Consider the following 24,578-nt stretch of genomic DNA (forward strand, 5'->3'; position numbering starts at 1 on the left):
GGGTTGGTGCCCAGGGGCTTCTCCTGGGGGTTCCCCCGTGCCCCCCTGAGCGGGCAAACCCCGGGCAGGAGCTGCTGCAGAGCCAGGCACATGCAGGGCTCGGTGCCAGGGCTCAGGTCCTGGAAGGTGAGCGGGGCTGGGGAGCAGCGGGAGCGCCCCAGGTCGTGTGAGAAGGAGAGAAAGGCGAGTCCTACCTGCTCACCGGGGCTGCCAGGGCCGGGAACACCCAGGGGGAGGAAAAACCTCGCTCCTGCATCCGAGGCTGAGGGCAGGAGAACGGAGGGAGAGGCTCTGAGGTGCTCCACACGAGGCCAGCCGGGAAGAGGAGCAGCGTGGACGGCACCGGGAGCACCCCTGGGTGCTCCTCCAGCAGCAGGGGCGGGATCCAGGGAGCTTTGCCCACCCCAGCCGGGCAGGGTGAGGAGGTTTTGGGTGCCTGGCAGCCCTGCAGGGCAGGATGAGGAGGTTTTGGGTGCCTGGCAGCCCTGCCAGGCCCTGCAGGGACACAGGGGGGACACGCAGGGTCAGTCCGATGGAAAAGCTGCACCAGGGTTTGGGTCCTGCAAGGTCTCAGTGTCCCTGCCCGTCCCAGGAGCGCTGGGAGGGGGTGATGGCATCACCCAAGCCTGGCACGAGGCTGTGCCCGTCCAGCAGCTCCTCCCACACACACAGGGACCACGCCGGGCTTTCAAAATGCCATTTATTACAATGGAGCCTTCCAGGCTGGAATCCCAAGCCGAGGGCTCGGGGTTGGTTTCTGGTGTGGCAGGTTGAGGGGAGTGGGATTGGGATGGGGTCAGGGGCTTTTTTTTGCTTGAAGTTTCTGTCTAGACAAAACTGAAGAGTTAAGAACAGGGAGGAGAGGACTGGGGTCCCCTCCGTGCCCTGATTTAGGACAGGCCCCACTTGTAGGGGGAATTCTGCAGTGCCTGGGGGCATTTGGGAACCAGGGTCCCCTGCCCCGTGCCTGACCCTGCTGTGAGTCGAAGGGGGTGGCAGGACCCCCGCGGTGGCTCCAGGTGGTGAGATGCCATCAGACACCCAAACCACACCCCAGAGCTTCTGTTTCCAAATCCAAGTGGAAGCAGGATGTGTTTCTCCTTCATCTTCATCTTCTTCTTCCTCATGCTGCCGATCTTCCAAAAAAAAACCCACCCAAAATTGATTTCCAACAAAAGATTCCCCAGAACGAAACCGCAGCAGAGCCCTGGTGCTCCCGCCAAGGTGAGTTTGTCCTGCCGAGTTTGTCCTGCCGAGTTTGTCCTGCTGAGTTTGTCCTGCTGAATTTGTCCTGCCGAGTTTGTCCCGCCGAGTTTCTCCTGCCGAGTCTCTCCTGCTGCTCGGGCTCTGCCACGGGGAGAGCAGCGCTCCAGGAGCCGCCACCGCCGCCTGCTCCGCGGCTTCCCGTGCCTGGCGCTGGGGCAGGCCCACCCTTCCTCCTCCTCCTCCTCCTCCTCCTCCCCGTCTCCTCCCAGGGACGCTGGAGCCAGGGCAAGGACGGGGCTTTCAAACCACAGCTGAGGAGGAGGAGGAGGAGGAGGAAGAGGAGGCTGTGGCTGCCGACGACGAAGGAGAGGAAGAAGGGGAGGAGGAGGCGTTCCAGAAGAGCCAGCGCCTCTTGGGCTGCCGTTTGAGGTGGAGGTAGTCTTCCTTCTCCCGCTCCTTCTTCGCCCGCTGGTAGTGATCCTCCTCCTTCAGGTACCACACCGGCGGCCAGCGGTGCTTCTCGAAGTACTCCTGGTTCTCTGCGGGCACAGGGGGAGGGGTGAGGGCGGCGCCGGGGCTGCGGGGACACCGCTGTCACCTCTGTCACCTCCCCCCGGCCATCACTCACCTCCCGACATGGCCTTCATGTCGCGGGGGAACTTGCGGCAGACGTTGTTGTAGTTGGTGCAGATGTGGTGCAGGCACCAGTCGGCGAGCTGGTAGGCGCAGTGGAACTGGGGAAGGGGGGGACACCAGCTCAGGGCCACCAGGAACGGGCCAGCACCAGGGATTCACCTCCTTTCTCCACGGACAGCCAAGGCCAGACGTGGTTGTCCAGCTCTTGGAACTGCCAGACCCCTTTGTGTGTCACCTGCCCTGCCACACCCCTCTGTGTCACCTGGAGCACTCCCAGCCCTGCCAGACCCTCTGTGTGTCACCTGGAGCATCCCCAGCCCTGTCACACCCCTCTGTGTGTCACCTCCAGCCCTGCCACACCCCTCTGTGTGTCACCTCCAGCCCTGCCACACCCCTCTGTGTGTCACCCCCAGCCCTCCCAGACCCTCTGTGTGTCACCCCCAGCCCTGCCAGCACAGACCCCTGCCCTACCTGAGCCAGCTCCAGGAACACCAGCACGTCCCCATCGATGTCCACCATCATCTGCGCCGCCTCCATCAGCCCGGTGACCGTGTACTGCTCTGCACAGGGGGACACCGCGGGTCAGGGGGCGGCAGGGACGGGGTGACAGCCACCCTGCCCTGCTGCAGCCACCCCGACTCACCTGTGAGAGCCACCAGGTGGGGCAGGCAGAGGCGGTTGGCGAGGATGATGAGCTTCATGTCGTCCAGGTCGGGGCTGGAGCTGAACTGCCCCGTGTACAGGTACTCCAGCACCGCCCGCATGCAGCTCTTGCTGGTGTGAGGAAGTGCCACCTGCCGGACACACACGTTGTCACCTCCCGCTGACACTGTCCCCACCCCTGCCAGCCTCCCCGGGGAGCTCTCCTCACCTCGTTGGTGGAGCTCTCCACGAAGGGGCCGCCGAACATCGCGGCCATCCAGTCACAGCTGGAGATGAGCAGGGGCTTGTGGGCACTGATAGCACCGTCATCCAGCACGAAGGTGACATCTGGGGACAAGCAGAGGGCGCTGCTGGCACCGGCCCTGTCCCCTGGGGCTCAGCAAACACCTCACCCCCGGGAATGCAGAGGGAAGGGGACGGAGCCGGGTGTATCCTTTTTCCTATAAAATATCTCATTTTTATCCAGCATTCCCTGCCAGCCCAGAGGAGCTCCGGGGTCTCCAAGGGGTTTCCTCAGGTCCATTTGCCAGCAAGGGGAAAACTTGGGAAGCAAATGTCACACCCCAACTTGAGTCCTTGGAGAGCTGGGGAGGAGGCTGGGGATCTCCTGCCTCAATCTCCCAGGGGTGTGCAGGGGCCACCACACATCTGTCCCCGCCAGGGACAGCCTGACCATATTAGGATCAATCTCCACGAAACCGCAGGGAGGCTGGGATGTTCACGTCCCCCTGGGATGTCACCTCGTGCTGGCGGCTCGTGGTGCTGGCTGGAGAGCTGGGGAAATCCTACTAAGGGGCACTCGCTCCTCATAAATCAATGACCCTGCGAAAATCCGGGCTGGGAGAGAAGGAAGTCGCCTCTGCGGCTCTTCCGTAAATAAACAGAGCTGCTGGGCCAGCTGGGGAGCAGGGGAAGGGCTCTGCACTCACTTTCTCAGGGAGAAAAAAAGGTGATAAAAATCCCCAAACAGCAAAACGTGACCCAAAAACCCCAAGGGAGGCAGCAAAGCCAGGAGCTCCGAGCGCCCACCCACCCCGTGAGCCCCCACCAAGGAGCAGCCGTACCCGAGAAAGTCCCCTTGGCCAGGCATTCCTTCACCCGGTTGGTCCTGCGGACGTGGAAGGCTTTGGTGATCTCCTGGTTCATGAACGCCTCGTTGTTGAGGATGTTGGCCACCATCATGCGCAGGTCGAACACCTCCAGCAGCTCGGCGATGTGAGCGATGTGCATGAGGTCCCGCTCGTTCTCGTCCAGCTCGCCCGTGTACAGGTACTTCAGCACGGCCCGGAAAGGCCCCGGCTGGATGGACGCGTCCATCTTCACCACCACCATCAGCTTGGACTTGTAGGTCAGCGGGTCCTCGGCCATCTCCTCCTGGATGCTGGCGAAGGCGCGGCTCCACGAGGAGAGGTTGCGGCCGCGCCGCAGCCCGCGCTCGCCGCCCTCGTAGCGGTCTCCCCGCAGGATGCCGTCACTGGTGGAGGCTCTAAGGCACGGTTTGCGCTGGCCGGGTCCGGCCTCCTCGGCGCTCTCGCAGATGTCGAAGCTGGCGGCCCGCAGCAGGAAATCCCGCCCGTGGTGCCTCTCCTCCTGGTGCAGCACCCGCTCGGCGGCCGCCGCCGCGCCGGCCGCGCCGAAGCCGTGCCCCGCGGTGGTGCCCTGCTGGTCCTCCTCGCTCAGGTCCATGAGGAACAGGTCGTAGAACTTGGAGGAGGAGGTGGAGAGGTAGATCTTGTGTGCGTAGATTTTGATCTTCTCTTGCAGCACCAGGATGACGTCCGCGCACAGGGGGTCCTCCAGGAGGTGGGCTGGACGCTCCTCGTTGTTGGAAGGGGGGTCCGGGACCATGATGATGGGAGGAGGGGGCTTGGGGGGCAGGAAGGGGGCTTGCAGCAGGGGCCGCTGCACGTTGCGCAGGTGGGACTTCCAGAACTGCAGGTGGCGGCGGGAGATGAGGGCGGCGCGGATGGCGTTGTCAAAGACGTCCTTGACGCCGAACTGGGCCACCACGCTCGTCTCGTAATAAGGGATCCCCAGCTCCTTGGCCACCTCCCTGCCCTTCTCCGGGGGAAGGATCTCGTTAGGTTTAATTGGCCTGAAAGAGACGGGAGATAATTAACAAAGAAAGCTCTTGAGACAAGGAGGGGGAAGGCGGCGCCGCCTGCGGCGCGCGGGTCCCACCTGGCCAGGGGTCGCCGTGCCCGGTTGACGGCCTCCAGGTCGGCGTAGCGCAGGTCGAGCTGGCAGCCCACCAGGATGACGGGGGCACGGGGGCAGAAGTGTTTGATCTCGGGGTACCACATGGTCTTCACATGGTGCAGCGAGTTGGGGTTGGCGATGGAGAAGCACAAAACCACAACGTCGGACCTGCGAGGGGACAGGGCGGGGGTCAGGGTGAGGTTTGGGGATCCCTCCCTCGCCCCGGGGGTAGCGCCGGGCTCTGCCTGTCCCCACCTGCCGTAGGCAAAGCGCCTGTCCTTGTGGTGGTCACCAAAGGTGTCCCAGAGGCGCAAGGACACGCTGACATCGTCTACCACATCCCGGGAGCGCTCCAGCACCTGCGGGAACAGAAAAACATCCAGCTCCAACAACAATAAAAACAACAACAACAGGGCTGTCCCCCCCTTTGGGACACACAACCCCACTGCGAGGAGGACGCGGCTCCGCCTCCTCGAGATTCCCACGGGGTGTCCCCGAGCCCCCCGGCAGCCCTCACCTCCTGGCAGACGCGGTACTGGTCGATGGCCCACACCGTGGGCACGTGGGTGGCCAGCAGCTGGTACTGGGTCAAGGTGGCGTTGCAGGCGCGGGCACAGATGAGCCGGGTCTTGCCCACCGCGTTGTCCCCGACCACGACGCACTTGATGGTTTCTACGTTTGGCCTCTCATAATCCATGTCAGAATCCATTAATTGGGACCTGCGGGAGGGCAACGAGGGCTCGGCAAACACAGCCAGGACCGGGGGGAGGCGTCTGCAGGGCAGCACAGGGCACAGAGCAGGAGGATGCTGACACTCGCTGGCAGCCCGGGGAAGCTCTGCAGCAGCCGCCCAGCCCTTCCCAGCTCGCTGTCCCCGCCAGTCCCCTTTAAAATTTTATGTTCTGGTGGCGGTGTGGCTGCTGTGCCACGTCAGGCACATGGCCTGCGTTGGATTGCGCCCTCCTCCCTCCCAGCTCTCCGGCTCATGCTTGTTCATGTGAGATCAAGCTGCTTTTTTTTTTTTTTTTCCCCTCTCCCTTCCTCCTCTTCCTTTTCTCCTTCTCCTTCTCCAGCGTTTGCAAGAGAAACTTCCAGAGCCGCCTGACCAAGTGCACGCTTGGGCACTGCCAGGCTCTGCTGCCCTCCTTTTCCCACCCCATTCCCCAGGGGGATTTTTGGTCCCAGCTGAGAGCAGCAAGAAGAAACTCCTTGGGTTTCCCAGAGGGGGGCTGGGAGAGCTCCTGGGAGCAGGGGTGACCCCAGCACTCCTGAGAGAGACACGGGTGCTGTGGGTGCTGCAAAGGTGATGTGCAGCACTCAGGTGTGCCCAGGTGTGCCCAGGTGTGCCCAGGTGCATTCCCTGCTCAAAGCCGGGGCCTAAATCAGCCAGAATTAACTCATCACGGCATGAACCTGAGGGTTTATGTGGTTTCCAGGAGGAAAAGCACTTAAGGGATTGAGGGATAGCAAAATGGACAAAAAAAATCCCAATTTCTCTGAACTTCCCAAGGCCACGAATCTCTTCACAGTGGGGATGGCAAGAAGGACTAAAACCCCCACATCCCAATTTCTCTGAACTTCCCGAGGCCATGGATCTGTTCCCCCTTGGAATAGCAAGGACAAAAAAAACCCCACATCCCAATTTCTCTGAACTTCCCAAGGCCACGGATCTGTTCCCCCTCGTCGCTCCCTCCTGGCAGCGGCCTCCCGAGCTGCTATAATAAACCACCAGCGCAGTGAGCGAAAATACCCAGTAACGATGGCAACCGAGCCCTGCACGTGGGACCACAGCTCCCCGAACCGGCAGCCTGGCAAGGACTTCCCAATGTTAGCACCTCCCTCGGCGCGCAGGCTCCCTGGGCACACCTGGCTCCAGCAGCCCCGGGGGCAGGTGCAGGCGGAGGCAGGTGGCACAAATCCAGGTGGCCTCGGGCGCCAGCGCTGCCACACCGGGGCTGGTCCAGCCCCGAGGTGAAACTTCTCTGAGTAGTTGTGGCCGCATTCCACGCCCCCTCCATCCTTTGGGATGCGGGGAATTCATCCCGAAGGGCACTGAGGACTGGGAGCAGCAGCAGGGCAGGTGGGCTCCTTCCCAATTAGCCCCTCAAAAATCCATTTCCATCCCCCTCTGCTGCCATCCCCGGTCCCCTGCTCCTCCCAGGGATCAGCTGGGCTCCGTAGGACCAGGAGATCCAGGAGATCTCCGGGCTGGGGAGGTGTGAGTGCCCGGGAGCTTTGCTGGGGTTATTTTTAGGCCCAGCCGGGCTGGTTGGGATGGAGGGGGAAGGCACGGGAATGACAACCGCAGTTGGCACTTGGGATGTTTGTCCCTCGTGGGGAGCTCAGCCCACCCCCAGCTGAGCCAGCTCGGAGAGGCCGGTGCCTGATGGGAATTAAGGGCTAAATCCTTGTGGGATCAGTGCCTGCCATGAGGAGGGGAGGGGGGGACAGCAGCGGGGACAAACAGGGGGTTCTCGATAAAGCAGAACCTCACTGGGGAGCTCTGCTGGCCCCACAGAGGGGGGGTCACAGCCCCTCACCCACGACACCACCCCAGGAGGGGCTGAACCTTTTCAAGCCCCCTCCTCACCTTCCCCACCATCACCTCTCTCCTGGGAACAACTCCAAAAACCCACTGGAGGGTAAAAATAACCCGAGATGCCGAGAGATCGGAGCTGTCCCCGAAGGAAAAGCTCTTCCCGGAGGAGCAGGGCTGCTCCAGCCAGCTGCCCCCCACCCAACCACGGGCACCCAATTCGCACCCACACCCCCCTCGAGGAGAACCCCAAAATTGCTCCTTCCAGCCTCCCGGCCCGCGGTTGCCAAGGCAACTGCACCATCACCCCCGGGAGCCGTCGCTTAGCAACTCCCAGGCTCCAAATCCTCCATCCCGCACCCCGCCAGGGCAGGAGAACCCCCAAAGCGGGGAGAAACCCCCGAAACGATGCGCCAAAAATGACGGGGTGCTCCGGGCAGCCGCGGAGTGCGGGAGGAACCGGGCCCGGGGCGGCCCCGCGGAGGCAGCCGGGGCCGTGGAGGCCGCGGCGGGAGGCGGTGCGGGAGGAACGGGGCCCCGAGCGGGGCTGCAGCACGGCCGGGGCCCGGGGATGCGGCGGGAGCAGCCGGGGATGGAGCACCTGCACCACCCCGGGGACGGCACCCGGAGCGGGGGTGCGGGGCACCGCAAAGGGCTCGGGGAGCACCGGGAGAGGGTGCGGGAGCTCGGGGAGGGAGCGGGGAGCGGGCGGATCGGGGCTGCGGGAATCGCGAGGGGTCTCGGGGGTGCTCGGAGCATCCGGATCGGGGGTGCGGGGTATGGCAAAGGGGTCGGGGGCACCGGGAGCGGGGGCGGGCACGGCAAGGGGGCTGGGGAGGATCCAGAGCATTCCAAGGGGGCTCAGGGATGCTCCGAGCACACGAATCGGGGCTGTGGGGCATCGCGAAGGGGTCGGGAAGCACCGGGACAGGGTGCGGGGCATCGCCAGGAGGTTCGGGGGTGCTCGCAGCCCTCGGATCGGGGGTGCGGGACATGGCAGGGAGACCGAGCAGGACCCGGGCCGGGGGTGTGGGGCACGGCAAGGAGTCTCAGGAGAGCTCGGAGCCCCCGATCGGGGCTGGGGGACACCGCAAGGAGCTCGGGGGTGCTCGGAGCTCCCGGACCGGGGGCGCGGGGCATCGCCGGGCGGACGGGAAGCACCGGGACGGGATGCGGGACACGGGCGAGGGGACCGGAGAGCATCGGGAGCCGGCGTGGGGCATCGTGAGGGGGCTCGGAGCACCCGGCCCGGGGCTGCGGGGCACAGCGGAGGGGCCGGGCCCGCGCCGTGCCCTGTCCGGCAGCCGGGCCGGGCCGGGCCGGGCCGGGCAGGATGCGCGGAGGCGGAGCAGGACACGGAGCGGAAGCGCAGGACGGGGTTGGGGGGCGGCGGGGAGGGGGTTCCCGGTACTTACACCAACACAGACGAAGCGGCGGCTCCCAGGGGCCGGGGCCCGGCTCGCCCCTCCGGACATGGCCACGGCGCGGCTGGCGCGGCTGGGCTGGGCACGGCTGCAGCGCTGCTCAGCGCCGGGCCCGGGGGGGCCCATGGCGGCTGCTGGGCCGCCCCGATGTCCGCATCCGCGGCCCGCTGCGCTGCGCCGAGCCCTGCGCGGGTGGCGGCCCTGCGCGCTGCGCCCGCCGCTGCCCTGCGCGCTGCAGTCGCGGCCGCCCCGCCTTTCATTCACAAAAAACAAGCGGGCCCCGGCCGAGCGCCGCCCCCGGGCCCCCCCGAGGCCGCGCATTGGTGGAGACAGACACGGGGGGGGGCTCACCGGGGGGGGGACGGGCGCATCTTGTCGCGCATGGGGACCCTCAGCATGGCCCTGGTGGGACTGGGCTCCGTTGGGGTCCCCAGTCCTGCAGTGGGACCCCTGTACTGTCCCTAAACCTCCCTCGCAGGGGGCTTTGCGCGTCCCCCTAAATCCACCTTGAGACCCCATAATGTTCTCTGACCCTCCCTTGCAGGGGGCTCCGTGATGCCCCCACAGTTCTGCCTTTGGACCCCCATCGTGTCCTTAATTCTCCCTTGCAGGGGGCTCCACTGTGCCCCCGATCCTGCCTTCCATGCGACCCCATCCTGCCCCTAAACCTCTCTCTCAGGGGGCTCTGTCGTTCCCCCAGTTCTTCCTCGGGACCCCCATCCTGGCCCTAAACCCCTCCTGTACAGGGATCTCCCTCCCGGCCCCCAATCCCGCACCCCATGGATCCCAATCCCCCCTCTGCATGAGCCCCCCACCCTGCCCTCCATCCTCAGTGACATCGGGGGGGTGACACCCTCATCCCCCCTGAATCTCACCTCCATCCTTCCTCTGCATCCGATCCCCCCCAGTCCTGATCTGGGGAGGGGGTGCACCCTCTCCTGCATCCCTTTCCTCGCCCCAAATTTCAGGGAGGTGCCAGCTCCCAGCGGGGCCCTGTGTGGTGCTGCTGGTGGGGGAGACCCCTCACAAGCCCCGCAGCCCCCCTGGAGCACCCCCAAACCCTCGCAGGGCTTCTCACAGGGGGGAGAGCCGAGCTGCTCCATCCCTGCGTGCCCTCCGAGCACGGGCCACACTCCGCGGTCCTGCCTTTCCACCGTTCTCCACAGGCCTTATTGCAGCCCCCTCCTCACCCCCAGGGCAGCTCCCCGAAACTTGAACCCCTCAGGGCATTAAAAAAACCCAAAAACCACCCCAAAACCTCCGAGTCATCTTTGCAGCGCGGCTGCCGGGAAGGCGCCGCCGGCCGCGCTGCTGTGACCCCGCATATCCGCATCATGTGATGCTCGCCATCCCTTCCCGAGCCTTGCAGCCGCCCTCCCTCGCCATCCCCGCCGCTGAGCCGCGCTAAGCTCGGCCCCCGGCACGGCCTGATCCCTTCCCGCTCGGATCAGGCCGGCTGGCAGAGCCTGGCACCCATGCAGCACCCATGCAGCACCCATGCAGCACCCATGCAGCACCAATGCAGCGCCTGCACAGCCCCGCCGGCGCCTCCCGCCTCACCGAACTCGCAGCACGGGGATCTGTCTCTCCATAGCAGAGGGAGATGGAGCCGCTAATTCGGGGACGGGAAAGCCCTTGCGGCTCTTGAGGCAGCTCCCGGTGGCCGCGCCGGGACCGGGAGCCGGCGGCGGAGCGATGGAATCGCTGCCCCGGGAGCTGCGGATTCCCTGCCCCGGGAGCTGCGGAATCGTTGCCCCGGGAGCTGCGGATTCCCTGCCCCGGGAGCTGCGGATTCCCTGCCCCGGGAGCTGCGGAACCGCTGCCCCGGGAACCGCAGAGCCCCGGAGCTTTTCTGCTCCTTGGAGTGGGTCACGGGGAAGGAACACGTAAAGCTTGTTTGCCAGCCGCATGATTTGGCTTATTTGCTCTCTTGTAGCAGGTGCTTAATTGTGGCAGAAAGGGGTTCCCGGCAGCTTTCCGGGCAGCCAAACTCCCGCCTGCCCCTCTGGCACCCAGGCAAAACAAAAGCACGATTGTCACCGGCAGGAGAAACGCTCCGGCTGCTGCCGAGCTCGCACGGGCCTCCTTCCTTCCTTCCCTGGAGGTTTCCCGGGAGGAGCCGGTGGATGGAGGCACCGGGGTGGGCACGGGGCAGGGGAAAGGGGTCGGGAGGAGCTGTGGGGCCCGCGGGAGCCGCTCACAGCCCCTCTCCTCCGTGGGAGGAGGAACCTCAGGTGGCTGTTCCCCAGCGAGCCGGCGCTGTGGCATGGCTCAGCACGGCTCGGCTCGGCACGGCATGGCTCGGCATGGCTCGGCACAGCCACCCCTCGGTGACACCCCCCTCCCTCAGCCAGGGCTGTAATTAAAAGTTCCCTTGCTCCCCGCTCCCACCTCTCCAGTTTACGCCTCTTGAACCTGTCCCTGAGGAATTCCATCTGTGCAGCTCTGTGATCACCGGGGCAGAGAGCTCCACGCCCAAGGCTGAGCTCACCAGGCCCCCTTTTCACCCCACAGCATCCTCCTCCCTCATTTCCCACTCCCCAGGCAGGAATGAAGATGCCCTCGGGATATCTGAGATACCAGTGGACATTGCTCCAGCCCCAGTAAAATTTATGAGTCTCCAGTTTAAAGCCAGGGGCGTTTCCACCCCTCCCTGGTGCTGCCAGGCCCCTGCCCAGCCCCGCTGGGGACACGAGGCAGAGATCCAAATCCAAACCCATTTTCCTTGTGCTCCCTGGATGCTCTGCAACCTCTGCAGCTTTCCTGGCTCTGCCTCCCACCCTGGCCCCCAAATCCGGCATCATTCACCTCGCAAGGGGCCGGAAGGCTGGCACAGACCAAGGCGATGCATCCCTCGCTGGAATAAATGGATTTGGGATGGGGAGACACCCCAAAAACCCCGGGCAGCCCCAGACCACCCCTTCCCAAAGCCCCCAGCACCGGGACCCTGCCTGTGCCTGGCTCTGCTGGGGGTTTTCCACCCCATCCCCGGGGAACAGAGGCGCTGCTGTGGAGTGGGTGGGATGGGAGCAAAGAGCAAAGTCCCTGGAGAAAGCGGCCGGAGGGAAAGTGCCGGGAGCAGGGCAGGAGGAGGCAGGGGGTACTCACAGGCTGCGAGCCATGGCTGTCATCTTCCCGGCAGGGCTGCCCTTCCCTGGGCTTTCCATCGCTTTCTCTTGGCAGGCTCTGCAAGGAGAGGGCGAAGGGATCTGTGAGATCACCCCAAACACATCCTGAGGCCACCCTGTCCCCACTCGGTGTCACCTCCCCACCCTGGAGATGGAAAGATTTTGGGAAGGCGACTCCTGGCCTGGCCGAGCAGTGTCCTGGTGTGGGGACAGAGCTGTCCCTTGTCTCCCCACTGTCCCCACGTCTCGCTGCCAGCTCTGCCCTCCTCGTGCCACCCCTCAAACCAGCGGAAATCAATCAATCCACGCAGCACACACCAACCTGCCCTGAAGGTTCCACAGTGACAAAGTGACAACCTCCCCTCAGCCCCAGCCGGGCTCTCCCAGCTCCCAGCCCCTCTCCGAGCACCTCACCCTTGGGCTAAGAGCCTTCCCCGTGGATCTGAGCCCCCCAGGCAATGCCAGGCTCCCGGGGTGGCCAGCGGGCCACCGGGGCCCCGGGCATGGTGGCTTTGGCCAAGGCTCCGGAGCGAGGCAGGGCGCGGGGCTGTCCCTCCCCTCCGTCACTGGATCACGTCAGGAGCAGAGTCCAGGCTGGGATTTGCTCCTGGCAGAGCCAGCAGAGCCCTGGCTCCTGGCAGGGAGCGGGCTCCAGGCGCCCACCACGGTGCTGGATCCACCCATGGGTTCACCAGGAGCAGCAGCAAAGGTCACCCCTCTGTTTTGCTTCTCTGAAAATCCCAAATCCTGCAGTTTTGCTGCCTGGATGAGGCTACAAGGGGTCTCCTTGCTCAGCAGAGCTGCTCCAAACACCCCATGGGCCCCCAGCCCCAGCAGCAGCCAGGCAGGGAGGTGGCAGCTCCAGAAAAAAATGTCATTTCCAGGCTCAGTATCCAACCAGAGCTGGGAGAAATCTCCAGCCAGAACTTCACAAAAATGGCAAAACCCAACCTCGATGGGGGAACAGTGCGGACAAAAGGACACACAGGGATGTGCCACCACACTGGTGGGGAGCAGTGCCCGGGATACCACAAGGAAAGGTCTAAAACAAGCGGAAAAAGAAGATTTTTTTGCACCTTCCACCCCCTGCCCTGCCAAAGCAGCAGGGGCTGCCTGCCAGCCAGGAGTTTGGGGAGCTCTGGAAATTCCCTGCAAGCAGGAATTCTCTGCCCCAGCTGGATCCCACCTCCCAGGCCTGGAATCGGCCACTTGGCAGCTCACCCTGCCATCGATACGGCTCCAGGCACTCATCGCTCAAATAATAAATATTTAAACCCAGGAGGAGCCGTGCACTCCTGTAACGCACAGCTCCCTGCACAAGCCCAGCATCGCTTCGCCCCAGCGCTGAGCTAATGAACATTCGGGGCTCTCCAGACGGATCTTGTGCAGCCAAAAACCAGGTCAGGGCCAAATTCAAGGTCTCGATGCATCCGTGCAGGATTTCTGCACCCTCCAGCTGGGATATATCGGATTTATCAGCCCGAGGGGTGCAGAAAGCGTGGCTGGGGTGGAATCACAGCCTCCAGCTGCCTGTTCCCGACACCCCGGGCGTGTTTTGGGGGGCAAGGCTGGCCCCACAGCCCGGGAGAGGTTGCAGCTGCAGCCTGGAGCTCTGACAGGCTCCCGCCGCCTGCTCCGGGCAGGATTCACAGTTTCGTACAGCATTAAGAGCTGCTGACGCCTCGTGAAAAAACTGTGAAAAGCTTCTATTTTTGGGGAAAGTTCCTCTCATAACGGTGCATCCTGTGGCTTCTCTGTTTCCCTTTTTCTCCTGGTTTCTCTTGCTACGGAGAGCAGTGCAGAAAACAGGCGGATAATGTTGCCAACCAGCCTGGGCTCTTCGTCAGGAAAGGAAAAATAACCCTGCAAGCCACCCCCAGCCAAGGAATTCATTCTCATGCTGCACCTGGGTGGGGGCCTGGGGCCAGAAGGGAGAAAGTGGGACCTTCCTTGGGCTTGTTTCTGGGCACGGAGCTTTGGGGGGCTTGGATATTTCCTAACGAGGGAAAAAACGCTGGGTTTGCTTGGTTTAGACCTTTCCCTCTGGCGTCCAGATCTTTCCTGGACTCTCCTCCACACTCCCAGCCGGTGTGGTGGCACCCATGGTGCCATCGTCTGCCTTTGCCCCCGCTGTTTCTCCATTTTAAAAAAAAGGATTAAAACATTAAAGAATCAGGAGTCTGTCTCCAAGCAACTGTCTCCAAGTAGGGATGGAGAGCAGAGAGGGAGAAGCAGCAGCTTTGGGTGAGGAGAAAACTTCTGGAGATCCCAGCGGGGAGGGAACAGCAGGAGAGGAGGGACAGAGAGGTGACAGCGCTCCGGGGCAGGAGGATCTCTGATCTCCCTCTTTCCTCATCCCGGCCCTCGGGGAGCGGCCGCGCCTCTGCCCCGGCTGGTGAAACAGCTCCGGGCTCCCCGGAGCCGCTTCCTACCCCAAGGGCGAGGGAAGCGGCGGCAGCGCTGCCTCCCCCGCGGCCCCGCGGGGCGCTCGGTGGCTGCGTGGCAGAGCCCGTGACCTGCCAGGAGCCACCAGCAGCCCCGACTGGAACGGGAGCAGCGCCCGGGGAGAGCCGCCGGCTCCATCCTCGCTCTTCCTTTGGGAGAGAGGGTGAGATTCCTTGCTGGAAAACTTTGCCCGCACATCCCGGGGTCTCCTGACACGTGGCTCTGCCTGAGCTGCCTCCAAGGCACCCGCAGGTCCCACACCCCAATTCTCCACAGCTCCGAGGGGTCGTGAGGAAGGAGGAGCTGCGGCTGCTGCCCGCTCCGGAGGGGCTGCATCGCCCCCCTGGGCACCGGGAAAAGCCTCGGGGGCTCTCGGGGCTGTTCCTGGGGCAGGATCCGGCCCTTCTCCCGCACAATTCCCGCATCTCCCAACGCTCAGAGCCTTTGCACTGCCCCCCAAATTCCCGGCGGAGAAACCCTCCCCATGCCCACCCGCACTCCCGGGGTGAGCGGGGGTGCCTCGCCCCGGGCGGGGTTACCTGAGCGCTCTGTCCCACCGCTCTCCGCTCCAGCAGCCGCTTCCCTTTCCAGGTACAAACTGGCCCGGACAGGCAGGACCCGTTTTTATACCCTGGCCGCCCATGTGATCCAAACAAATGCCCTAGGGATGAGTTTTTGCACTGACACAACTCAAGGGGCCGGGACTAAAAAACCTGTTGGACCACAATCCCGACTCAACCGACAGGAATTTTCCACTCGGAGCCGCTCAGGCCGGCTCTGGGTGCGCAGGGGCCCGCGTTTCCCTGCTTTTCCCCCCAAAAAATCCCATTTCCCTGCACTTCCCAAATCTTTCACACTCGTCCCTAAATGTTCCCTCTACTGCAGCTGGAGAAAACGAACCACGGGATGGTTCCACCATGGAGGAAGGGATGGATGGGAAGTGTGAAGGAAAATGTTTGAGGCAGTGATTGCATCTAAATTCTGCAAATTTTTTATTTTTTCCAATGATCTGAGGAAAAAAAAAAAAAATAAAACAGAGCAGAAGATTCCGGCCGGGGTGAGAAATGGGGAGAATCCTTTGCTCCTGGAAAAGGAAACTCCCTGCAGCCTTGAGGCCTGGCAAGGGCACTCGTGCACAGGCTGGAAGGTGATTTTAGGAGGGTCCTGCCCTGGGACGCTCCTCAGGGATGCAGGGCGGGTCCCAGGTGAGTCCGAGCGGGCAGAAATAAATTCCCGGCGATGAGAACCGGAGAAGGGAGCGTGAGCTCCGGAGGGGTGACTCAGTGGGAACAGAGGCACCGGGGCAGCGGCCGCGGGCCACGGAAAGGAGCCACCGGCGTGACTCAGCGGGCCCGAGCGGTGACTCCGTGGGAAAGGAGGGAGGAATGGGATAATGGGGAGCTCCTCTGGGGCTGCTCCCCTCGGGCAGAGCCGGCAGCGGGCGCCGCTGGAGCGGATCGCGATGGATTCGATAAGAGCTGGAACGTGCGGCTCGGCACACACGGGCTTTGCCTCTCCCGCACCCCGGGGTGCTGCGGGCACCCAGCGGGATGTCCTGTCCTCGCTGCAGGCACAGCCCTGCTCTCCGGCCCGGGTTAGGGAGGGAACTCGGGGCGGATTTTCAGCCTAATTTGGTTTTAGATATTAAAATGAGCCTGGTTTTGCTGGGTCACAGCGAGGGAGACGCTCCCAGCTCGGAGCAAGGGCGCGTTTGCAGCTGAGTCCTGCAGCATCCGCGAATGGACCAAATCTCGCCCAAATTGTCCCCAAATGATGGCCCTGGGAGGATCCCAGCCGGCACAGGCTCTGACCTGCCCTGGGACTGGGGATACTGGTTCTGGAATGGGGGGTAGGTGGAACAGGGGGGCCTGGCTGGCTGTGTTGGGGACCCCGCGCTGTTTTTGGTCACTTTGCAGCTGGGTTTTTTTTGGGGGGGTGTAAAGGCAGCGGCCCTGTGGCCCTGCTGGTGTGAGGAACTGTAAATAGGGAGGATTTTGGGGCCCCCTTCAGTGCCAGGGTGCAAAAAACACCTGAGCAGGGGAGAAGCTGGAAAATGTCCTGGAAAAGATGCTCGAGCTGAAGGGATCCCCCCAAATATGGGAAGTGCCCTCACCTCCTTCCAGCCCCCGGACTGGTTTTGGGGGACGGGGAGGGGGCTCAGGGCTCCCCAGGAAAGCACCGGCGCTGGGCCTCGGCTGTGAGCTCGTTAAAGCTCTACCCGCCCCTGCTGCAAACCAGTTAAACCCATTTAGGGAAGGGTTAAGCCAGTTCAGCGTGATTTGGGAACCTATTGATGCAAAGGTTAATCTGGTATAAGTGCATCAGCATCGGGGATTTGAACCAATTTAACTGTTCTGGCTCCAGCTTCTTCCTGGGGGATTTAGGGAAGGCTCCAGCCTGTGCTCCCCTTCATCCCAGCCTGGGAAGAAGGAGAAAATCACCCGGGAATGAAGGGAAGAGCCTCACACAGGCTGAATCCCAAACGCTGCTGTTTACAGCCCATCCCTGCCCAGCCGGCCGGGGTTCCAGGCGGGTCCCGGTGCCCAGCTGGCACAGGGGGCAGCAGGGTGGGCACTGGAACCCTCCCGGAGCATCCCGGGGCTGCTGGCGGGGCCAGGCTGAGGCCGAGCTGAGTCAGAGCAGAGGATGCTCCTGCCTCACGCCGGCTCCTCATTATCCCGCTGCCCCAGGGCTTTCCCACGAGCCGCATCCAGCCGGGCCGTGGGACCTGCGGGAGGTGTTTGTTTATATTTTGCTGTCATCCCAAAGGGCTGTAATCACAATTAGCGCGTCCACGAGGCACGGGGCAGGGATTCATCTCCCTCTCCGAGGCTGCAGCACCCAGGAGAGCGGGAGGGAAAGAGGGGAAAAGTGGAAATGCTTCCACCGCCCGCTCCCCGCGCCCACACAGCGTCCCCGGGGAGCGCGGCGGGGTCGGCAGAGGTCACACCCGAGGCTTTCTCAGCGCTCTCCCTCCACGCTGCTGTCGCGTGTCGGGGCTGCAGCAATCCCTGCTGCCTTCTCCAGGAGCCGGGGAGTGCTCAATGCAGGAATTCCAGCCAGGAATTCACGGAGCAGCTCCGTCAATTGGAGCTCAGTGGGGCTCAGCAGTGTGGGGATGGAGGGATGGGAGCGGGATGGGGTCGGGCAGCACCCGGGCCGGGCCGGGCCGGGCCGGGCTGTGCCAGCCCCGCCGGGCTGCGGAGCCGCTGCCGGGGGAGAGGCGGCTCCCGCACCGCTCTGCGCTGCCTTGTGACTGCGAAACGAACGCGCTTAATATAGGCCAAGTGAAAAAAAAAACCCATCCTGCCCGAAATAGAAGCCGTTCCCCAGCAAGCGCCGCAGCCCCGGCAGGAGCAGTCACAAGGTGCCTGCCGTGGCACCCGCGGCTGTGCCAGGTGTGCCCGTGCGGCCCCAAGGTCACCTCCCCCCGGCTGTGCCTCCCCACGACCCCCCCCCGAGCGTCCCCGAGGGGTTTGGGGACGGGACAGGCACCCCCGGGACTGGGATGGGGTCTGGGGATGGGTGGGTGCATCCCAAATGCTGCGATCCCAAGGGTGCTGCGGGATTTGGGATAATTCCTGCTGGGGCTGAGCTTTGGGGTGGGAAGGGGCTGGAGCAGAGGGGAGGGGGCGGCTCTGGGGGTGCTGCCAGGCTCGGGGGGCTCGCTCGGCTGCGCGCTTTTCCCTGGAAAATATCGGATATTCCTCTAGTGCTGACTGCTGCTGGAACACCCAGCAGGGTCAGGGGGACCGGGGGCGCTCCCAGGGAAGGTTTGGGGGTCACAGCAGCCCCGGGGCTGCTCTGGTGCTGCATTTGTGCTGCTCGGGTGCTGCATTTGTGCTGCTCTGGTGCTGCATTTGTGCTGCTTCGGTGCTGCATTTGTGCTGCTCTGGCAGCTCCTCCTGTTGGGATCCCTGCAGGAGCTGAGGCGCTGCTGATTCCAAAGGCAAAAAAAATCACGGATCCCTTCCGTGATCCCACGGAAATTCCTGCTCGGAGGCTGCTGCGGGTCCAGCCCCCCTTCCCTGGGCTCTGACCCATCCCCTGTGGTCACTCCAGCCCTGGGGTGGCGGGGATTTAATCCAGCTCCACCGGGAGCAGCTGCCGGCAGGAAAATGGGCCAGGAGGGGGTGAGGGTTCAGTGCCGGAGCTTTGGCAGGTATAAAGGGAAAAGCCAGAAATCCTCCCCTGTTAATCTCAGGGATCTGCGTTCGGGGTTTGAAGCGCTGCTGTTCCAGCCTGCGGCTCACAGGGAGGGTTTGGGGAGATAAATTCAAACCCCTCACTCCAGATTTTGCCTCAGCATCTCATTAATGCCAGAGAAACCCAAAAATCCAAGGCTCAAACCCTTGAACTCCTGCCCTTTACGATGCGGGGTCTTTAACCCCTGACCCCAGCGTGGCTCCAGACAGAGCCAGGGGAACTCCCAAGCCCAATAAATCTGTCACATCCCCGAAATCCACTTAAAAACCCCCCAAGGAGCAGAGCCAGCCCCGCAGATCGGTTCAGATGCAAATTTACGGCCTGTCCGGGGCCAAGCAGGGTTTTTGATTCACAAAGATCTCGCCCAGGGCCAAGGTGAAGGCGACCTTGGGGCTGGAGCAGGGGCCTGGAGCTCCTGGCCAGGGAAGGAGGGAAAACCGAGGACAACTCAAGATAAGAGGCACAGCCAGGCCGGGGCACAGCTGGAGCTGGGACAGAGGATGTGGGTTTTGTTTTGTTTTTTGTTTCCTTTCCTGATTGCTGCAGAATTAAAGGGCTGAAAAATGAGTTTCCTGCACGGCCAAAACCGAGGGAATTCCCCCGGCCACCGAAGCCCTGCCAGGGCTTGGCTCTGTGCTGCCTTGCTGCCTTCTATCAGCAGTGTAAATACATTTTTAAAGTGATTTTTCAGCCTGTAGCTGTTGGGTTTTTTTGGAGTCGCTCAGGTGCTTTGCTCGCTGGGCTCTGGGGGAAACTGAGGCACCTGTGAATATTCAGATTTCTTCCCGAATCAGAGGAAAATTCTGGATTATTGAAGGAAGAGCTGATGCTTGTGGGTTTTGTTGGTAGTCCAAGGAGCACTTTTATTGCTCAGGAATACTTTTACTCGTGAAAAGAAGGATAAATCTTTGTTTTCCAGAGCTTTGGCTCACTGCTGAGGAAGGGTTTGAGTTTTTTTAGGCTTCAGTGGTGACTTAAAAATTTTGTCCAGCCTGAAATTGGGGAAAAAAAAACCCCAAACCCAGGGATTCCTGAGGGACAGGGGACACTGGGGACTGATGTCACCTCCCTGTCCCTCCAGGCCACTCACACCTGGGGACAGCTGAGGCCACAACGAAATGGGACTGAGAACAAACCGAAAATTCCAAGAAAAACGGCGAAATGACCCTTTTTATGGAGCATGAAAGCAGCCCCGAGGTGGGCGCTGGTTTATCTGGAATTTCACATCAACAGGAAGCCGCCTCCGGGGCTGGGGGGAGGGAGAAGTTCCCAACAATGCCTTCCTGGGAAGCAAAAACAAGATTTTAATGAACATTTCGGGTGCAACTCCGCTCGGGAAGTGACGGTTCCGCATTAAATAAACAAAAAGCCGCAGGCCCCGCACGTGTGGGGGAGCTCTGAGCACTCCTCACTCTCAGCTGACGGTCATGGGGAGCCTCGAAATTTTCTATTTTTTGCCTGAGCTGGTAAAAAAGCTCCCTTGAGGAATATTTTGCAGCGATTGGAGAGTGCCCAGTGGGATTTTCTGTGGGTTTTTTGCCTCCTCTGCCCCTTCCCTTCCCTCTCAAGCCCCGTTTGTGGCCCCATGGCTCAGCCCAGGTGGAACCGGGCTCCCAGCTCGGCTGATTTGGCTGTCACAGCTCCTTTGCTGCTGTTAAAACAAGCCCCAGACTTCTCCCTCCCTCCCCTGCCTTCGGGTGTTTGCCTTTTATTAAGAGCTTTTTAATCTCTGATATTAACAGGAAAATCATTTCCTCACCTGCCTCTCGGAGAGGCTTTTTTAGCAGCTTTTGGAGCTGTTTGCTGAGGATCCAAATGCAAAATATATTTATTTTTGTACCTCTGTTTAAATATCTTCTCCCAAATGAACTCATGTTGAGACTGCAGTAAATTTATTCCATCGATTCCCTCATTTGATTAATTAAATTAATCTTGTGCTGGCTACTTTGAAAGTGTTCTTTTATTTCCAGGATGTTGGGAAATATTCCTCATGGAAGCTGGGAGAGCTGAAGGGTTTTAAACAGGTTTTTAATTTTTTTTTTTTTACACAAAAAGTGAAAATTTTAAAGCACAGGGCAGCATCTCTTTGTTTCTGGAGAAACACCTGGAGGCTGGGGGGAATTCCTGGATTTCCCTGGGCTCTGAACATCACACCCAGCGTGGTTCCAGAGGCTTCCCGGCTGGAAAAACGAGATTCCTGCAGTCCTGCAGGGCTGAGTCAGGACAGGGAACCCGGGAACACCCCGGGCTGGCGGGGACAGGAGCCGGGTCAGGACCTGGTTTGACACCAGGAGCTGCCTTTATTTTATTATTATTTTTATTTTATTTTATTATTATTATTATTTTATTTTATTTTATTTTATTTTATTTTATTTTATTTTATTTTATTTTATTTTATTTTATTTTATTTTATTTTATTGCAGGAGAGCTCCAGGCACAGGCAGGAGGAGGAGGAGGATGCCAATGGAACTCTGCCATCCCTGGGGTCCCTTTTTCAGGAATATGGCAGGGACAGCAAAGCCAGGCTCTGGAGTAACCCTGGGCAGGGCTTAAAAATCTGGCCTGGGTTTAAAAATCTGGCCTGGGTTTAAAAACCTGATCTGGGTTCGGAAGACCAGTTTGGGGTTCCTGAACTCAGGTTCAGAACTGGGATTTTTAAACCCAGTCTGGGGTTTCTGAACCCAGGCCTGGGTTTAAAAACACCGGGATTTAAAAATATTCCAGTGGCTCCCTGACCCTCAGGAGAGGTGTCCGGCCCTGGCAGCTTTGCCATGGATTTTTGCCATGGGAGATTGGGGTGGGATTTTGGGAGGGAATTCCTGGCTGGGATGGAATTCCCAGATTTGCTGTGGCTGCCCCTGGATCCCCGCAGTGCCCAAGGGGGAAGGGAAAGGCTCCAAGGAGAGCTCAGAGCCCCTGGCAGGGCCTGAGGGGGCTCCAGGAGAGCTGGAGAGGGGCTGGGGACAAGGGATGGAGGGACAGGACACAGGGAATGGGGAAATTTTGGGAAGGAATTCCTGGCTGGGCTGGAATTCCCAGATTTGCTGTGGCTGCCCCTGGATCCCTGGCAGTGCCCAAGGCCAGGCTGGGGCACCCTGGGACAGGGGAGGTGTCCCTGCCATGGCACGGGTGACACTGATGGAATTTCAGCTCCTTCCCACCCAAACCATTCCATGTTTTACCAGGAGCTCCCTGTCCACATCTCCCCCTCTCCGTATGTCCTAAATCCCTGCCCTGCCTCTCGTTCAGCTCCCAGCCACATCCCCATTTCTCCAAGGAAATCCCCGCCCTTCTCACCATTCCCTGATCACTTTTCTGGGCTTTTTATGCTCATCCCCAGCTTCACCCGGAGCCGGGGACCCAGAATTTTGGGCACCGTGAGGATGGAACCGCGCTCGGGGCGCTCCTGACTCAGCCAGCCCGGCACTCCTGGGAAAAGCCTGACTCACGTGAGCCCATTTGCGGCTCAGGGCTTTAATTACGGGCTGTGCCCATCTCGGCAGCGTGGGAACCGGAGCCATTAAGCCCCTAAAAGCTCCCGATCATTCCCAATCCATTAATGTTTTTAATTAGTTAAGCCCGGCGCCTCTTTCTCTCGCTCGTGTTCTCCGAGCGTGCAGCCACAGCTCCATTATATAATGATCCCCTCGCTGCTGTAATCCCCGTTCCCAACTCACACCGGGCTCTTTTTTTAATTTATTATTTTATTTTATTTTATTTATTCGCGCGTGCCTCTTCCCGGAGCCGATTATCCCAAGCTCCTCATCCCCGGCAATGGAGGAGGAGGAGTCGGGAAAATCAAAGTTGGGCTCGCATCGTTCCTAATTAGCAGCTGCAGGTTCTGCCGGGGGGGGAGGGCTGGGCTGGGCAGGACCCGGGGCCGTTTTTGGGGCCGTTTTTGGGGCCGTTTTTGGGGCCGTTTTTGGGCCGGTTGGGGCCGGTTTGGGGTGGGGGGTTAAAAAGCCGTTGGCAGATTTGGGGCGCCCCTGCTGCCCCTTCCCTTGGGTTCGACTTCCACTCCCGGTCCCTGTGTCCCTTTTCCTGCCAAGGAAACCATCTCCAATCTCCACGGCAACCCCAAACCCGCGGCTCTGCCTCGGAGCCGCCCAGCCGCGCTCAGGACCTTGGTAAGTGGCTCGGCGGGGCCGGCCCCGGTGGCCCGTGGCGGCCCGTGGTGGTGGCCCGTGGTGGCCCGGGGCCACCGGGTCCAGCGCCAGGTGAGGGCTTGGGCCGGGCTCGGCAGGGGGGTGGGGGACCCAACCCCGCGTCCCCTCGTCCCCCTCGAGGCTTTAAAAACGCGTGGCCGGAGTTGTCCCCGTGTGGGAGAAGCGCTGGAGGGGGTGGCAGGGTCGCGGTGCTGCTCCCTGGCCTCGGGGACGCATCCCGGTGTCCCGGCTGTCCGTGTGTCCTTGGGGACACTCTGGGACAGATCACAGCCGCCCCTGATCCCGATTTTCCGTCGTGTTTCGGAGAGCAGCACGTGGGGACGGCGGCTCTGTCCCCTCCTGGAGTGGGTTCGGAGCGCAGTGTCACCACGTGGGGACAGCTCCGGTGCCACGTGCAGGGGGACGAAGCAGCAGCCTGGAAGGGTCCTCTGGGCTGTGGGGGCATCTTGGGGTTCCCTGGCAAAGGGAAAACAGCTCCGCTCTGGGATAAACGGGATTAAAGTTGTGGAGCTGGAGGAGGGAATGCCGGGCAAGGGTTGGGGTGCTCTGCCTGGAGCTGGTGAGCGCTGGGGGCTGCTGGCTCCCGGTGGGGCTGACCCCGGCTGTCCCCGTGTCCCCAGGGCAGGATGAAGCTGCTGGTGGCCGCGCTGGTGGCCCTCATCCCGCTCCTGCCCACGGCCTGGGGCAGCGAGGCCTCCCGGACCTGCATCTTCCAGACCCTCAGCGAGCCCGACCACAAATTCTGCAGGTGAGCCCCTGTCACCTGTCCCCTGCCCAGCCTGGTGGCCCCAGCTGTCCCCTGCCCAGTCCCAGCTGTCCCCTGCCTGGCCTGGTGTCCTCCTGTCCCCTGCCCAGCCTGGTGGCCCCAGCTGTCCCCCTGCCCATCCTGTTGTCCCCCTGCCCAGCCTGGTGGCCCCTATCTGGCCTGGTGGCCCCCTGGCCCCCTGCCCAGCCTGGACATTTCCCTTTGTGTCCCCTCCCAGTTCATTCCAGTGCCCCCTTGGCCAGGGCTGTAAATATTTCCCGTTTTCCTCCTTTTTCCCGGGAATCCGGGATGTCTCTGGGCCCTGCTGTGCCGAGGTTTTGGAAGGGACCTGTGCAGTGTCCGAAGTTTTCCATGGGGAATTCAGGGGGAGGAGGAGGCTGCTCCTCCACGGAATCCTGGAATGGTTCGGGTGGGAAGGAGCCCTAAAACCCACCCAGTCCAACCCCAGCTCTGTCCCAGGCTGATCCAACCCGGCCTCGGGCACTTCCAGGGACACGGAGCAGCCACAGCTCCTCTGGGAATTCCAGCCCAGCCCTTCCCCACCCTCACATTGGGAATTCCTTCCATAAATCCAACCTGAATTTCCCCTTTTCCAGCTGAACCCGTTACTCCCTGTCCTGTCATTCCAATTCCTGAGCAGGAATCCCTCTCCACTTCCCAGATTTTCCCTTCTGGAAGCGCTGTCATCCCTCCACACAACATCCAGGATCATTCCCATCTTTCCAGAACCTCCTCCCTCTGCCCCAGGCTGCTCCAACCTGACCCTGGGCACTGCCAGGGATCCAGGGGCAGCCACAGCAAATCTGGGAATCCCATCCCAGCCAGGAATTCCTTCCCAAAATCCACTGGAGAACCCTTAAATTCCTGCTGCTGAGCTTCCCCCACCCAAACTTTGCATTCCCAACCCCATCCCTGGCACCACTCCCACCTCCTCCAGCCCTGACCCCTCTCCCATTCCCGATTTTCCAAACTTTGCATTCCCAGCCCCATCCCTGGCACCAATTCCCTCACCCCTCTCCCATTCCCGATTTTCCAAACTTTGCATTCCCAACCCCATCCCTGGCACAAATTCCCACCCCCAGCCCTCACCCCTCTCCCATTCCCGATTTTCCAAACTTTGCATTCCCGATCTCATCCCTGGCACAAATTCCCACCTCCGGCCCTCACCCCTCTCCCATTCCCGGTTTTCCAAACTTTGCATTC

The 24,578-nt window shown here is 61.6% G+C and overlaps 2 protein-coding genes across 4 annotated transcripts in view; one reads left to right on the top strand and one right to left on the bottom strand.

Moving 5' to 3' along the window:
- Nucleotides 1-683: 683 nt before the first annotated feature.
- On the bottom strand, nt 684-14,851 carry RHOBTB2 (Rho related BTB domain containing 2). Of its 2 annotated transcripts, XM_063420118.1 has the most exons (11): nt 14,777-14,851; nt 11,773-11,850; nt 5,222-5,423; nt 4,960-5,063; nt 4,687-4,872; nt 3,570-4,600; nt 2,714-2,832; nt 2,486-2,636; nt 2,314-2,402; nt 1,835-1,940; nt 684-1,745 (listed from the first exon to the last, which is right to left on the bottom strand). In XM_063420118.1, exons 2-11 carry the CDS (start codon nt 11,829-11,831, stop codon nt 1,507-1,509), a joined length of 2,286 nt encoding a protein of 761 aa, XP_063276188.1. In that variant the 5' UTR covers nt 11,832-11,850; nt 14,777-14,851; the 3' UTR covers nt 684-1,506. The 2 variants fall into 2 exon arrangements, with proteins under 2 accessions (XP_063276188.1, XP_063276186.1); XM_063420116.1 differs by lacking the exons at nt 11,773-11,850; nt 14,777-14,851 and adding an exon at nt 8,656-9,350.
- A 161-nt stretch (nt 14,852-15,012) lies between these two features.
- Nucleotides 15,013-24,578, top strand: part of PEBP4 (phosphatidylethanolamine binding protein 4) — a 77,081-nt gene continuing 67,515 nt past the window's right edge. The window contains exons 1-2 of one of the 2 annotated variants that reach the window (XM_063420133.1): nt 15,013-15,596; nt 23,230-23,357. In XM_063420133.1, the coding sequence (XP_063276203.1) occupies nt 15,477-15,596; nt 23,230-23,357 (248 nt within the window). In that variant the 5' untranslated portion in view covers nt 15,013-15,476. Of the gene's footprint in view, nt 15,597-22,398; nt 22,571-23,229; nt 23,358-24,578 lie in introns of those variants that run through there. The other variant, XM_063420134.1, reaches the window with a different exon arrangement.

This window comes from Prinia subflava, chromosome 29 (genome assembly GCF_021018805.1).
Source record: "Prinia subflava isolate CZ2003 ecotype Zambia chromosome 29, Cam_Psub_1.2, whole genome shotgun sequence".
Lineage (NCBI taxonomy): Eukaryota > Metazoa > Chordata > Aves > Passeriformes > Cisticolidae > Prinia > Prinia subflava.

Excerpts from the sequence above, each read along its gene's own strand:
- RHOBTB2 (XM_063420116.1), bottom strand. The coding sequence starts at position 8,924 with ATGAAAGGCGGGGCGGCCGCGACTGCAGCGCGCAGGGCAGCGGCGGGC. Across the intron at positions 2,833-3,569 it reads GGCCAAGGGGACTTTCTCGG|ATGTCACCTTCGTGCTGGAT; the intron begins GTACGGCTGCTC and ends GCTTGTCCCCAG. Across the intron at positions 1,941-2,313 it reads TGTTCCTGGAGCTGGCTCAG|TTCCACTGCGCCTACCAGCT; the intron begins GTAGGGCAGGGG and ends CCCCTTCCCCAG.